Source organism: Pleurodeles waltl, chromosome 5 (genome assembly GCF_031143425.1).
Source record: "Pleurodeles waltl isolate 20211129_DDA chromosome 5, aPleWal1.hap1.20221129, whole genome shotgun sequence".
Taxonomy (NCBI): domain Eukaryota; kingdom Metazoa; phylum Chordata; class Amphibia; order Caudata; family Salamandridae; genus Pleurodeles; species Pleurodeles waltl.
This window is the reverse complement of record NC_090444.1, coordinates 1,511,821,208-1,511,838,184: the sequence shown is the minus strand read 5'-3', so window position 1 is coordinate 1,511,838,184 and position 16,977 is coordinate 1,511,821,208. Positions and strand designations below refer to the sequence as shown.

The 16,977-nt window shown below is 41.8% G+C and overlaps 1 protein-coding gene across 2 annotated transcripts in view; it reads left to right on the top strand.

Annotated features, from left to right (window-relative positions):
• The first annotated feature begins 561 nt into the window (after window positions 1-561).
• MCPH1 (microcephalin 1) overlaps window positions 562-16,977 on the top strand; it is a 1,086,437-nt gene continuing 1,070,021 nt past the window's right edge. The window contains exon 1 of one of the 2 annotated variants that reach the window (XM_069235811.1): window positions 562-700. In XM_069235811.1, the coding sequence (XP_069091912.1) occupies window positions 661-700 (40 nt within the window). In that variant the 5' untranslated portion in view covers window positions 562-660. The remainder of the gene's footprint in view (window positions 701-16,977) is intronic. The other variant, XM_069235810.1, reaches the window with a different exon arrangement.

The following is a 16,977-nucleotide window of genomic DNA, read 5'->3' as shown; positions in this document are numbered from 1 at the left end:
GATAAGGGTGAGTTGACAGGTCTAGGATGTCACAACAGGCTAGCTAGTGGAACCCTTAAGGTGTAATGAGCCTCCAAATATATATAACCGTCCAGGTTTACGTGGTATGTGCGATTAATCTGTCCGGCAGGCAAAGCGATGAGCATCAAATAACGATAGACATAAACATAGGACTATACCAGTACGTCCTAATCACTGCAGTAAAGCTTCGATTGCAGGTGCCAGCGCCATTTTAAGAAGAAATGATTTTTGTCTCACTGTGGCTAACACCGAAGAAACTAACATATACTACTGATTCATGTTTTCTTTTAATAAATGTGCATTGATTTTGTTATTATATGGCCATTTCACTTAAACAGAAGTAAAGGTTTCATACCTAATATTTAATTATTAAGTATTTAACATATTAAACTACTCTTAAAAAAGTGATGGCTTTTTTCGAAGTTGATATATCGCGCAACATTTTATGCAGTCGTGTGTATTATATTCTGTAAAATCCGGTTCAGGTGGGAGATGGCCGCAACATTCCCTCTGTAGCAAATTACTTCTGCGTCTGCGCGAGCTACAGCGCATTCTCGGACACAATTTTGAACGAGTGGCGGCGAGAGAAGGACCTACATCTCCGGCATGTTGAGCTAAAGGATTTGCGCTGCCCCAGCGATGGATGTCACAGGGCCCGACCGAGGGGCAATTCTGCGAGGTGAAATTGTAGTTTTTCCTGTGGATCTAAAACATATAGTTGAGAATACGTTGCAGAGGGTTAAAGACAGGTTGATCTCGGGAGGCAGAACGGGAGACACTATAAAATGTTTAAATCTACTGTTCGCATTACAGCCACACACGTTGTTTGTCTTTCTGATTGTGTCTAGCACTTCTCACAGACGATGCTTCAGCTATAGAGCACAGTATTGAAAGGCTCTGAGGATAAAGAAGAGGCAGGAGTCGAAGTGTACAAAAATTATTCTGTAAGCTTTTTTGGTCACCGTCAGGTCACCAAATATAAAATAACGTGCAGCTTAAATGAAAAATAAATACAAGTTAGCTAATCAGTAGGAAATGCACTATGGTACATTATGAAACCTCTATTAGTTAATACACTGCAGAGGTCTGTGTGTGTAACCAGAGAGCCTCAGAATTAAGGGGCAGACTTCTCATTATTTGACAGGGCAGTAATGCGCCATAATTGCTGTACATTTATCGGAGAGTGCAATTGTGATGCATTCCAAGGTTTATTACTCTTGGTAAATCTGGGAATGCTGCAGAAAGCGTGGGTGGATCTGTGGGAACACCCCCTTGTAACACCTCCCCGCTGCTGAGGGCCACACCAAGGTGGCTTTGCGTGGCTTGGTAAATCTGACTTAATATTTGTATTTCTCTTGTGTCACCCTCTGTGATGCAAGAGCAACACAATTCTTTGATAAATCCGGGCCTGCATCTTGGTTGGTGCACTGAAGAATAGTGGCTTGTGTACTATAGTGCTTTGAGGTCCCAGCCTGTGACAGCAAGCACTATGCAGGGGTGTGGAACACCATGGTGCAAGGGTGTCTGCACTTGCGCTAGGCAGCACATTGTGCGCCAGTGCAGGAAAGAGACAGGAATGTGCAATACATATTTTAAACAGGGTGCATTCCTGCCCTTTCGTTATCGCGCAGAGTAGCAGGGTGATTTGCTTTGGTGCGTGTTTTCTCAATAAATATGCCCCTAATGGAATTGCTAGAATTCAAACCATACTATATAATGAGCCCTGCCATAATTGGAGAGGCTATTATCAGAGCTCATATAATGTGATTGCTGCAATAACTTGTTGCTGCACTACATGGCACCAAAGGGACACGTAGATTTTTTTTTAAAGGACAAGCAGATTTGTAAAGCAACCTGTCCTATGGATAAGTAGATATTTTAATAAATTCCACATCCCCCACTATGACTACGTAAGTCATAGTTTTGAACCTGCATTACACACAGTATAAGATAAGCTGCTACGAAATGCGCAAAAAGGTGCTTTAAAAATATAGTTCTTAGTAATACCCAGACTGTACGTAATGCAATAAAAAAAAAAAAAACTGTCCATTAAAAGCATGCACTTAACAGCTCAGCTTGTAACTCCTTGTAGAACCACTCAAAAAAATAAATATCTGAAACCACAAGATATGCTTCAGTGCTCTTGTCTAACAAATTCACAAGTAGCTGGTGCCATGCCCATGGTAAGCAATTCATCTCATCATTCATATGCCGCCAGCGGTTCTAAGCCTTTGGAAACAACCTTCATCAATAACAAGAACTGGTGGTTTTACAGTTTAACCAAGCATAAAAGTCCACTGCTAGAAAGAGAGTGCCAGAAGAAAGTTTTTGTCAAACTATTTTTTCTTTATCCAATTTTTCATCAAGCCGCACCACATGGCCCTTATAAAGGTGCTCCTGGTCTGTTTAATTGTTAAAATGCATCACTCCATTTATTTTCCAGACTGAAGTACCATTATGACAAAGTCTTATAATGCAACACAGTGGTTTTTAAAATTACTTCTTGAACATGCAAAGCCTGAAAAGAAAGTATCAATTCAAACCTAAATGCATCTTTTTATGTACTTAAAATTTGACCAACATTTCATTTATGTTGGTTTTACTAATTCGTTTATTTTAGAGAAATAGTTGTTCATTTTCTGCTTTTAAGATCATGGATTTTACCTAGTTTATATAGTTAATTTATATGAAGAAGAAATGTATTTTTATGATGTCACTTATTGGTATTCACTTACATCATACTCAGACTTACCAGCAGGGCATATTGTGAGCTCCCAAGGCTAGCTAGGTCCCATTTTGAGAACATTAAGCTAGTCTACCTTTAGCCTAAATTTAGCATGTCATTATCTTTTGCAGAACTTTCAAAAGTGTAATTTCATCTAGACATTGACTCTGTTATAATATTAGGTGACAGAAGTTTGCTACTAGCTACTCAATAGGTACATTTCAAGGTTTACCGTTAAACATGTACTGTGAGTTGATGTATTTTCACCCTGCTGGATTAGACCAGTTACATATAGGTTTATTGGAAAGTCCCCACCAGATTTGGTACTGTAGGCTAAAAGTCAGTGGTGATAGATATATACATACATGTGTAGGTATATATATGTGTGTACCACTGTGTCAGAGACGGCTCTTTGCACCAGGTTATCACAAGAAGTCCTGCAAACTGCCAGAATATCTGCTCTTATGCTCAGAGTCGATCCTGTGATGAAAAGAGCTGAACCTAGCTGACCACATGCTTTACTTCTGAAGGAAAGCTCTCTCCCACCTGAAGTCTGATAACCACAGCAGATCTGCTGTGAACACATATTCAGTGCACTGGGCCCTAAGAAACTCTAGAGGCAAGCTGTCTATTCCATGCTCTAGTAATACAGCACATAGAAATAGCTTTAAAGTGACCGGCTGCTCGGAACATTCTGAATATGTTAGAACTGTTCATTTTATTTTTACTGCTAGTAACATGCTAAAGGGCTGTTTTAATTATATTCTGTGTGGTTATTACTCATGTGCTAAGCAACAGGATAAAACTGTTGCAATAAAACACTTTTAAATATTTCTTGGGTTTGAATTACCACTGGATCTGTGAACTCTCCTTGAGGAAGTGTAGTAACCCGGAAAGAATTGGCACCCAGCCAGCAGGAATGCTCAGTGGACTGTGTGAGACAACAGTAACATTGACAAACCCATCCTCAAGTGATGGTGCACTCAAATCCATCCCTGCACCAGTGGATTGGGAATCCATATTTTATAGTCCTGGGCACTAGACCACAGGTTTCCTTTAAAATCTGGAGCAAACATTTTGAAGACATTTCCAAATATCTTTTGCTGCCCAGACAGTCAAATGAATGCTCTTTTAAGGCCCCCAGAGATTTGTGGGTGCACTTAGAGACTCTCACTATATCTGGCGGAGGGCAACAACAAAGTCCATTCACTACTGGTCAGCTGGGATTATTCACAGGAATGTCCTCTTCAGCCTTTTTTGTGTCCCTGGCGCTACATAGGGATTCAGCCTTATGTTTCTTGGTGAGTTTTCAGTCCTTTGATTTCAAGTGGAAGTGCGTCCAACCTCCTGGAGTCTTTCACAGGTCACAGATGCCCAGGGCAGCAGTTTCCATTCCTATCGCCCGGCACTTGGAACTGTTTGGGGTCAAGGGCAACAAGTTTAAATCTTTATTTTGTCCCTGGGACAAGTAGGCCCAACCCCCTGCTGCACAAACCCTTTGGCTTCCAGCTTACAGAGTAGGTAACTGCAGTTGAGGTAATATGTGTGTCCATCTGTTATTACTGTTCAGACTTGTATTTATGGTTCATTAAGGAAAACCCTTCATTATTAGGGTGAGCGCTGTAAATAAACGTTTTAAGGTCACACTGCACTTCTGACAGTGCTTTCAGTAAAAAAAAAAAAAAGTGTACACACATGTTTGAAAAAGTCAACAATATGAGGCTAAGTATAATCCTCCCTGAATGCACTCTGATTAGATGCAAATGTTTGCGGAATCTTGTAAGCAGGAGTGATGATTTTTTTGCTTTCATTATAAAATGTTCAGAAAAAAATGCAGTTAGGAAAAAAACGTTTTGCTATGAAATTTTTGGCTGCTGTTTATTTGAAGCTTTACTTAGTAAAATGTGTTGATGCATGCTAGTATTTCCAAAAAAATATTCCTAATGGAAAATCAGTGTGACCATTTTCTTCAAGATTATGGGAAGCATGAAAACAAGCACTGGCAAAGCCAACCAGTCTGAAATTTTTTGGGAGTCTTTTGGTTTTGTCAATACTTGTCGTGTTTTGACATGGCTTTTGTAACACTTTATTGTTGTGGGAGCTGCCAGGCCCTTACCACTGTTTAAAAACAAAAAAAAACACTTTTTGGTCTCAAAAAAGCACACATTGCCACCAGTGCTGTAACAAAGGCCCTCTACGGGGCCGTCTTAGCACAGCACATGCCCTGAGTGAGTCTGGAGGGGAGGGAGAGGAGCTGGAGAAAACCCTTAAAACATACAAGTTAGAAGGTTTGCAGACTCAAAGGTGTTCCAGACTTGGAACTATTGCTTACTGCTACTTGTAGCCCCAGTATGTAGATCTGCAGAAAGGTGGCAAAATAGGGAAATTGCTATAGTAGTGATTGAAATTCCAAGTATTCAAGCCCTACTATAGTAGTAACCCTGGCACAATCAGACAGGTTATTATCAGAGCTATTACATAATGAGATTGCTGCCATAATATGTCGCTGCACTACATGGCACCAAAGGGACAAGTAGATTTTTTTTACAGGACAAGTAGATTTGTGAAGCAATCTGTCCCATGCACAAGTAGATATTTTATTAAAATTAAATTCCACACCTTTGCATTTGGATTGTTCAGGATCACCCTGCTAGCCCTCCTCACACTAACGTTTGAGAAGGCATCATCCAGGCTCTACATTCCTAAAGGAATTTGGCAGGAAGAGGAGTTGAAGAGTGGTAGGATGCAATACAGAGTAGGCCAAAAGCTGTATCCTAGTCAGTCAGTATGATTGTGTAAGCTTTCCCAGGAATACTTTTAGTTCAACAATACTTTGAGACAAGAGTATATTCTCTTGAAAGACTTAGCAGCAACCTCTTACTTTTCTGATCACTCATTCAAAGTACTTTGTTTAATAATGCATCATCAGGTTTTAGTACCCTCTGTCTGAAGTGTTTGCCTCCTCAATGATAGTCACTTTTATCCTATTTCCAGAATGTCTCATGTGAATATTAATCTTTGCAACTTTTCAGCCACCTCCACTGTGCTCCCTTTCAGATATAAGTATATTTTGGCAAAAGGGAGCTGGGATCTATAAGGTGCGAACACTCATTCAGCAGTTTCCATTTATCAGTAAATGTATATTTGCACCTAAACCTGCACCATGCTTGCCAGGAAACGTATGCCCCAATTTAACAGTACCAGATCCATTTAGACTTGCGGGAAGAGGCTCTGAAGAGGTACTGTAACTGGAGAACACAACCTTGCTGGTTTAAGAAGCCTTTGCTGTACTCTGCGGTGCATTTAGCTCTTTCTACATTTCCTGGCAGCCAAGGCGGATATTAACTTTTTTGCCCAAGTCACTCTCTGTGCCAAATTATTTCTTAAGCATGACTCAGTAACTTTGAGGAGTCATGACAAATGTTGTAGGCATTGATTCAACCAGCACCAAGTCTGCAAACCTCTTATTACAGGAGATGGTAATTTAACAGACCCCATGTTTCTGGAGGGAATCTCATTTCCACCTGAAATGGCTGACCTGGGCTACCTATTGCAATCTACAGAATTCTTCTTGGCTGTAGATTTAAGTTTAGAATGACTCACTCCCTGTTTGGGTTTGTTTTTTTCATTGATCTCTTTTTCCTCAGGGAAAAGAATTACGTATTCCACTTTATTATTCAAGTCACTTATTTAATTAATAGTTTCTGAAGAGGAAGGCGTTATTTTACGTCTGCCTAAAAAGATGGTGAATCTTCCTTTTACCAGATTTATCCATCATAAGTATATTACAGAATGATTGATGACATTGAATTTGAATGCATTTAATGGTCAAATATGACCACATGTACACAACTGTCAAAAACCTATAGTTGTCCACTCGTGACTCACATAAAAAAAAAAAAGAATCCATCACTAAAAAGCATTTAAAGAATGAATAAACAAGAAGACTTGTGTAGCAGACGGTCACAATGTCTTATACCCATGTTGTGTCACAAATGTGTCCACTCGGGTACAATGATATCAGCTGTCAGGACACTATAAGGGCAGCAAGGATCTATAGATGTGGACAGAAAACTACTTACCCACCAGTCTAAAATGCACTCCTGCTTAATTTCATTGTTCAGTATTTTAGGAGTGGTATAAAATATCCCACTTAATTGGATAGTCCCCCAATCCTCAAATGCACAATTAGCCTAGAACTTCACCCATCGTTATATCATCACAAAATGAAGAGAAAAGAAAGAAAATTCTTCTAGCTGTTATCTTATCCCAGTTGCCTTCTCAAGAACTACAAAATCTACTTTCTATTGCATAATGATTTACCAAAAATGGTGAGAATACAGTAAGGAGCAAAAGGAATTTAGGGGTTTCCACATATCAGAATTATGTCTACAGTCTCAAAGAAAGAAGCCATGACAGTTACCTTAAAGGAGAGTCGCAACAATAATCAGCAAAACCATCAGACTTCGCCGTCTTAAAATTCACAGTGCATCCTAATGGCCTCCTTAAATCACACGTTCCTAATCTCACAATATCCAATCCATGATAAATCCACTTTCAACCAAGAGTGCCACAAGCAGTACCTCCTAAAAGGAAAAGACATTAAAAACGTCACTCTTGTGTGCCTGGAGACATAATTCTACAAATATAAATGCACCCAAAAAGGTTGTAAAAATGTTTAAAATGGCATAGATCACTTGGCATGCCCTCCTAAGTTAATATATAGAGAGAAGCCACATGCTAGTGATGTAAGTTATTTGTAATCGTAACATAAAGGCCGAGCCTACTTTCCAAACTTTGTCTCCATTACCCTTATTTGTGAGTATTGTAATATGGTAATATTGTAATCGTATTTATATAGAGCTTATTACCCTTGACGTGGTGTTGAAGCGCTTTTTGGCAATTAGCACGCTACTCCGGAACACATAAGGAATTAGTGGTGGATTAATATAGGGAAATATGAGCACAGTTTTATTATTATTATGAGTTAACTTGAGCCTCCGATACGTGAGTTTGTTAGTTGGATTGACTGGAGTAATGGAGAGGTGGAGGAGGGAAGAATCCAGAAGTGTTAATTGGGAGTTTATGGTAATAGGATGAGGCTTGGGATGAGTAAAGGGGGGATGGAGGAGGGAAGAGTCTGTGGAAAGGGTTAGGGAGATCATAGTAGCAGGAGGGGTTTTGGATGAGTTAAAGGTGAATGAAGGAGGGAGAATTTAGTAGGGTTGTGTAATAACGCGCCACTCACAAGTGTAGTAGAACGAGGTTTAGTGACAGACTCCTTGCACTGTCTCTCCTCCTCTCAGCTCTCTACCAACATTCTAAGGTGCTCTCCCGGTTGTTCCATTCTCCAACATTCCGTAGGAGAACATTGGAACGCTCCACTTTTACAAGGAACTGTGGTACATATAATTACACAAGGTTAAGTTTCCTAAAAGATACGATTATAATGTTTGTAAAATGAATACACTATATAACTTGAATAACATTCCTACGTGAGTTAATTACAATGTTATATCAAATCATAACACTTCCCCCTTCCCACCAATACATAATAGAGTCTACACCTCAATTGTATATTAATACTGCATAATATAGTCCTTGTGCCATGTTGGACGAATTTTCCTCCTTGGGGGATCAGTTGGGCTTCTCCTCGTTGTGGTGTCACTCAGTTCCTTGCTATTTCCCAGTTCAACCTCCAACTCGCTGCCTTGGTCTCGAGTTATGCGGTCCATACTCCACGTGCGACCATGCTCCAGGGTCACCACATTCTTATGCACCTTCGCTATTCTCAAAGGTTTAGAGAATTTGCTGCCTTCCTTCCGAGTGGGTCCAGGGAGTTTTACTCTGATCCATTGCCCAATGACCCATTGTTTATTTCTTGTGCCATATTTGTTATCGTACCAGTCCCGGTACTTCCTCTGGTTCTTTCGTACTTTTGTTACCACTTCCTCTCGTCGTACCCAACAGGGTTCGCCACCGGTCAACCAATTAGGATTCAATTTAGTCCCTGGTAGCCTTCCTTTGAGCGAGGGGATATCCCTGTGACCAAATTGGGTGTGGTGTGATATGACCACAACATTTGCTTGAGCGCCACTTCACTAGTTTCTTGTGACATGGTCACTAACTGCAAACACTCCTTGATCGTTCTGTTAACTCTTTCCACGAGGCCATTAGCTTTGGGGTTATACAATGCTGTCCTAAAGTGCTGGACCCCACTTTTCCTCAAGAACTCCTCCATGGCCCCTGATGTGAATTGTACGCCATTGTCTGTGACAATGGTACTTGGGATCCCTTCTCTGGTGAATGCCTCCTTCAAGAAATCCATGACATCTTGTGTTGTCACATTATACATGATTTTAGTCATCACCCTATGTGAGTGATAATCGATTAAGACTAACAAAAATCTACCTCTTGCTCCAAAACACGTGAGGGGTCCTAGGATGTCCAAACCCAGCTTGTCCCATGGTTTGGTGGGGACTTCAATGGGAGACAAAGGGGATTTGTGCGTAATTTTAGTTTTGTCGCTCATTGCACAATTAATACACTCACGCACAGTGTTTTCCACCAACCTGTCCATAGTGGGGAACCAGTAAGAGGCCCTCAATTTACTTTTAGTCATATTCCTCCCAAGGTGTCCCTCATGTGCCAATCCTATAAGCTTATCCCATAACTCTCGTGGGGGGAACGATTCTCTCCCCCCTAATCACTAACTCATTGTCTATATGTAGCTCTGACCGGACCTCCCAATATCCCCTTAAGTCTTCCTCTATTTGTTGGGATCTTTCTGGCCAACCATTCCGTATCTTATCTTTTAGGGCCTGTATTGCTTGATCGTTGTTTGTAGCCACAACCCACTCCTCCCTGGTAATGCCTGACAATTCCATAAAACAAATTGGTTCAGTGGTCTCATTTTGCCTGTCTTGCTTTCCTTTCCGGGGTAATCTTGAAAGGCAATCCGCTAATGTTATTTTTTTCCCGGGACATATTGCATTTCAAAATTGAAGCCTTCAAGCCCCATAATCCATTTGGCTATACGTGGGGTGGCATGGTCTCTCCCTTTAGCGGTGAATAAAGAAAGAAGGGGTTTATGGTCTGTTCTGACTAGGAAAGGCAAGCCCCAAAGGTAGAACTTAAAGTGGTTAATCGCCCAAAAGCATGCTAAGGCTTCCCTCTCTATTGTGGAGTAATTAAGCTCAGCCTCTCTTAGTGATTTGGATGCAAATGCTACTATCCTTTCCTGCCCCTCCACGCATTGGGATAAAGTGGCGCCTAGACCCTTCCCTCTGGCATCTGTAGTTAGCCATGTTTTCCTGGTGGGGTCAAAATTCCCTAAGCTGGGACAATGTACTATGGCATCCTTCACCTTCTCAAAAGCAGATTGACAATCAGTATTCCACTCAAAATGCATGTTTTTCTTCAATAATGTCCTCATGGGGGCAGTGACCTCAGCAAAGTTATGGACGAATTTTGACATGAACTCAGCCAAATCCAAAATTGATCTCAGTTCTTCCTTACTAGCAGGTGCTGGGGCCTCTTTTACCACTATCACCAAATCGCACTTAGGTTCTGCTCCATCCCTACTTATCTTATGCCCCAGACACTCCACTGATTCCACCCCCAATTGGCACTAACCCTTCCTGATTGTCAAGCCAGCATCGTCAAGGGCCTTGAACACTTCTCTCAAAATTGAGTTGTGCTCAGATTCGGTGCTTCCATACACTAATATGTCATCTTGGAAGCACATTATTTGCCTGATTCTCTGTAATACACTTTGCATGATCCATTGGAATACCGCAGCCGCTGAAGCGAGCCCAGAGGGCATTCTGCAATATCTAAAAGCCCCAAATGGAGTGATAAGACGTGAGTGAACATGATGATGGGTGCAATTCCACTTGGTGGTATGCAGATGATAAATCTATTACACTAAAGTACTTAGCTGACCCTAACATACTCACCATTTCATTTATTTTAGGTAAGGGGAACCTGTCCACCCATATGTTGGTATTCAAGTCCCGCAAGTCTACACATAGGCGTATACCTTTGCCATTAGGTTTCCTGGTGACCACTATGGGAGCTAACCACAAGGAACTCTCAATGGGTTCTATTACTCCTGATTTAACCAACTTATCTAATTCTTCCTTCAGGGGCTCCTTCATCAGGTACGGGATGGATTTGACCTTGTGTACCACTGGTGTTGCATTTTCCTTGACTTTAATTTTGTGTTGAAAGTTTTTTAATAAGCCCAGCCTGTCCTCAAACAGTTTAGGGAATTCTTCACATATGCCTTCACTCATTCTTTGCATGTCTACTAGTAATACTTGTTCTTTGTTGTTGGGATCCAGTTTGACCCCTAGTTCCTTTTGGTGTCTCCATCCTAACAAGTTGGACCCCTTATCAGTGACATATACCATTCCTTCAGTGTGCCGATCCTTGAATGATATACCTAATTCTAGCATACCCCTTAGGGGTATGGGATCATTGTTGTCCCCCCCAGGCTTTATATTGGCCGGACGTAATGGTTTTGGAATTTGTCTGCGAAGGTTTGGTAGTTCATGAGAGTAAATGGTGAGCACGAATCAGCGTACGCTCTCACACAAATCCCATCTAGTTTTATATCGCATATGGGGTATGAATTATTGGGGGGTTCAGTATCCTGTTTTTCCTTTAACTTAGAGGATAAACTTGTTACCTAAATCAGTGATCTCTTCCACTCTGTTTACTAATTTCCTAATACTCCTATCATTCTTACATACTCTAGCATAATGCCCCTTGGCACCACATTTCCTGCACAAGCAGTTACGAGCAGGACAAAAGGGACTATTAGCAAGGTGTTTGTGGTTCCCGCATCTAAAGCATTTCCCTTTCGTTGCTTCTTCAGACGGGTTTTTCCTTATCGAAGTGGCTAGTAGTACGGAGTCTTCCTCTTTGTTAGCCATTCCCTCCTCCTGCTTAATTTGATTGTTTATTACCTTCACTCCTTCCGTTTCGGGTGTATTTGTGATCTTCCTCATGCACTCAACTGTGTGCTCAATGCTCTTTGCTATATCAACAGCTTCTTTCAGAGAGGGGTTATGTGTAAGAAGCTTCTCTTGCACCCGTGTACTGTTTGTGCACCTCACCAACTGGTCACGAATTAGCGAATCCTCTAATTCCGCGAATTCACATGTTTGGGCCAGTCCTCGCAGAGAGGCAATATAGGTGGCTATTTTTTCATCCTTGCCTTGTATTCTACTAAAAAACCTATGTCTTTTCAAGACTATATTCACTTTGTGGCCGAAATGACTTTCCAACTTGTTGAGAGTTTGCTGGAAGGCATCTAAGTTTTCCCCCTCTTCTTCTCCTTCATCTCCTAAGTCAGTCAGGTTCTCATAAACTTTCCTTCCCTGTATCCCTAAGTTATTGTACTGCCATTTGATAAAGTTTGTTTTGACCAATGACTTTGTGTTTCACCACTGCGCATATTAGTTGCTCAATGTTCACCAGTAGCACATGGTATGTTTTGTTCAGTTGAGCCGCCTATGGGCTTTGACATGGCATTAGCCATTACTTTCTGTATTCAGTTGAGCCGCCTATGGGCTTTGACATTGCATTAGCCATTACATTCTGTATTCTGCCTATTGGCTTTGACAGGCTGTATCCAGTCTAGCCGCCTATTGGCTTTGACATTGCATGCCTATTGACTTTGACATGATATTCAGCTCCGCTGCCTATTGGCTTTGACATGATATTATATATTGCATTTTGTATTCAGCTTAACTGCCTATTGGCTTTGACATGATATTATACATTACATTTTGTATTCAGCTCCGCTGCCTATTGGCTTTGACATGATATTATACATTGCATTTTATATTCAGCTCAGCTGCCTATGGGCTTTGACATGGTATTATACATTGCATTTTGTATTCAGCTTAGATGCCTATTGGCTTTGACATGACACTAGACATTGCATTTGATATTTAGGTTAGCTGCCTATTGCCTTTAACATGACATTGCATTTGATATTTAGGTTAGCTGCCCATTGCCTTTAACGTGGAGTTAGACATTGCAGTTGAGAATCCAAGCTGTATTTTTCCAAGCTGTGTTTTTGCACAAGATGAACCAAGATGTTTTGTTCTCACAGTAGACTAGACATGATAAGAGAGAGTACATGGGTGTTGTTCTCTCTGCTTGAGCTTGGGAACAGGAGTAGTCTTGGAGACCTGGCCAGTCTCCAAAAGGCTTGCTCAGTTTCCCAGGTCTGAGAGGAGGGGGCACACCTTTGTAACGAATGTAACAGGCTGCAGAGAGTCAGATTCGAATCTGCCGGACCTCATGCTGGAGCTTGGCGCCAGCTGCCAGCAATCCCGTGTGGGTAGATGAATCTCTCTTTCTCGCGGCTGACAGGGGTCATCAGCTTGCAGACCTTAGAAAGATGAAGCTGTAGATAGTTCCCACACGGTGAAGTATTTGTTTTGCTTTGCATTCAATATCTTATAAATATAACCTGCTGTGTATATTGCAAACTGATATATTTTGTTTGATTAACGCGGACTTGAAAGCTACTAATTCGTCATACATAAAAATTGGGGTTGGGGAAGAATTAACAACAATAAAAGTCTTCTTTGACCTCAGAAGTGCATTTCTGTTGTGTTATGTTAGTGCTTAGAAACCAGATAAGAGGAAAGCACTACAGTTATGTAAAAGTATGTGTTGTTTCCTCAATGCCGTAAACTTCCCCCCCATGGCAATTAAGTAAGATTCAAATAGTTTTGACCATTCCTTCCAGGGTAAGTTGGGTTCACCTATTTCATTTAAAAATTGGGGGGGGTTGGGACATTCCTGCTGCTGCCATGCTTGCTAAGAATACTGTCAACTGTAGAGTAATATGACTTTATCAGTGTGATTACTGTACTTTGGGTCCTTAGTGTTCAGCTTCTGTATGGTCACAGCTCATGCACATACTATCTGCCAGCCATTGCGCCACAACATATACTCATCCACAGTATTTTGAACTTATGGGAATTGCTGCTGAGGGATATACTACTCAAAGGGTTATAGATATGTCTAATCATGCATATATACAATAACATGCAAGACTTCCCAATAGTATAACAAGGAACACGATAACAAACTTGCAGTAAGCGACTTCCTTATTACCAAATAATCTTATGCAATACTTTTCAATTATGTAAAGATGAACACGATATATATACAAGATTTTACAGTAGCTGCTTCCTTCTCTCCAGACACTTTCCGTATTTGTTAATTACTGTCACAACGAGGTAATTGAAAAGTCTTATTGCCGCCTTGATTAGTTCTGTTGTTCTCGCCTAAGCGCCTTTTATTTTGACGGTTAAATGCCGCTTCCCCAGGTTGAGCCTTTTATTCTGAAAACGCGCTAGCCAAGGTTCCGCCTTCCCAGCTCGCGGAAGTTAAGGGAACACCTTAGTGAGGAGAGGATATAATTCAGTCCTGCGCTGCTCCTCAGTAGTGCACTGATGCCGCTGGACTCCCGGTGTACACGCACCAGGTAAGACCTTTGGTTCCACCGTAAGGCAGCCACGCCGCTTTTCTCGCACTGGCAATCGAGCGCAGTCGCCTCAGATGCGCTCTTCTTCCAGTGCCCATATATTTGCACAGCGCTTTCCACAGCAACCTCAGCCCGCCTTGACAGGGCAGTGTAATCGGACCTTTACAGTATCTTCATGCGACACACACGCTACAGTCTCTGCGTAGGAAGCAGGGCAGAAGCCATCCTACTGCTCACATCTGCTTGGGGATGCTGTATTCTAGTGTACACTTTTCTATATAGGTTCAAATTAGTAGCGAGAGCCTTCCTAGCTGTGTACACTCAACAGATATTCGCTTAAGGCACTTCCCTCAGCCATACCTTCCCTTGTTGTACACTTACAGTTCTGTAATGTCTCTCTGAGGTGCTGAACCGATCAGGGGCAAGGAGTCTTCACTGCCCCTGCACAGATCCCATCCTCATCGCCAAAGTCCTCTGTAACAACGCACCACTCACAAGTGTAGTAGAACGAGGTTTATTGACAGACTCCTTGCACAGCACCTCATCTCCTGTCTCTCCTCCTTTCAGCTCTCTACCAACATTCTAAGGTGCTCTCCCGGTTGTTCCATTCTCCAACATTCCGTAGGAGAATATTGGAACGCTCCACTTTTACAAGGAACTGTGGTACATATAATTACACAAGGTTAAGTTTCCTAAAAGATAAGATTATAGTGTTTGTATAATGAATACACTATATAACTTGAATAACATTCCTATGTGAGTTAATGACAATGTTATATCAAATCATAACAGGTTGTTTGGAAGATCATGGTAGTAAAGTGAGGTTTGGGTGAGTTAGATGTGGAAGAGGAGGAAGAGCGTAGGCTGGGTTATTTAGGAGATGAAAGTAGTAGAATGGATTTAGGATGAGTTAGAGAGGGAATGGAGGATAGATTGATAGAGACATGACATATTGTGATGGGTAGACAAAGTGTGATATAAAATGAGAGCAGGGATTCATAAGTGTCTAATATAACAACTTATCTAAGAGCTATGCAATGACCTATGATCATATTAAGCATATAATAACATATATATAATAACATATAATAACATATATATACACACACACATAATCAGATAAAAAATATGCATCAACATAGGCATATGCAGTCCATAGCTGTTTGAATATGGTGGTTGTGAAGGAAAGAGCCAACTCTTGAGTAGTTTTCTGAAGACAAGATAGTTATCTGTGGCTCTTATAGATGGGGTTAATGAATTCCATAGCTTGGCTGCTTGAACGGAGAAGGATGTACCACCTATAGTCGTTTTATTGTTGTGGTGTTCTAAGGTGGGGTGCCAATCTTGAGCGGAGGTTTCTTTGTTGAATGTATTTGTTTATTTTGTTTCTGATAAAAAGCGGTCCTGTTCCATGTATAGCTTTGTGGGTGATACAAAGCAGCTTGAAGGTGCATCTTCTGGAAACGGGTAACCAGTGTAGTGCTCTCAAGATAGGTGAGATGTGGGCTTGTGGCTTTACATGTAATAGTAGCCTGACTGCGGAGTTCTGAATGCATCGTAGTTTTCTCATAATAGATGGAGACGATCCATGGTAGAGGTGTAGGAAAGTACCATCTTGCCTGGCATGTTACCCCCATTTTTCACTGTATATATGTTTTTAGTTGTATGTGTCACTGGGACCCTGGTAACCCAGGGCCCCAGTGCTCATAAGTGTGCCTGAATGTGTTACCTGTGTAGTGACTAACTGTCTCACTGAGGCTCTGCTAATCAGAACCTCAGTGGTTATGCTCTCTCATTTCTTTCCAAATTGTCACTGACAGGCTAGTGACCATTTTTACCAATTTACATTGGCTTACTGGAACACCCTTATAATTCCCTAGTATATGGTACTGAGGTACCCAGGGTATTGGGGTTCCAGGAGATCCCTATGGGCTGCAGCATTTCTTTTGCCACCCATAGGGAGCTCTGACAATTCTTACACAGGCCTGCCACTGCAGCCTGAGTGAAATAACGTCCACGTTATTTCACAGCCATTTTACACTGCACTTAAGTAACTTATAAGTCACCTATATGTCTAACCTTTACCTGGTAAAGGTTAGGTGCAAAGTTACTTAGTGTGAGGGCACCCTGGCACTAGCCAAGGTGCCCTCACATTGTTCAGAGCCAATTCCCTGAACTTTGTGAGTGCGGGGACACCATTACACGCGTGCACTACATATAGGTCACTACCTATATGTAGCTTCACAATGGTAACTCCGAATATGGCCATGTAACATGTCTATGATCATGGAATTGCCCCCTCTATGCCATCCTGGCATAGTTGGCACAATCCCATGATCCCAGTGGTCTGTAGCACAGACCCTGGTACTGCCAAACTGCCCTTCCTGGGGTTTCACTGCAGCTGCTGCTGCTGCCAACCCCTCAGACAGGCAGCTGCCCTCCTGGGGTCCAGCCAGGCCTGGCCCAGGATGGCAGAACAAAGAACTTCCTCTGAGAGAGGGTGTGACACCCTCTCCCTTTGGAAAATGGTGTGAAGGCAGGGGAGGAGTAGCCTCCCCCAGCCTCTGGAAATGCTTTGTTGGGCACAGAGGTGCCCAATTCTGCATAAGCCAGTCTACACCGGTTCAGGGGACCCCTTAGCCCTGCTCTGGCGCGAAACTGGACAAAGGAAAGGGGAGTGACCACTCCCCTGACCTGCACCTCCCCTGGGAGGTGT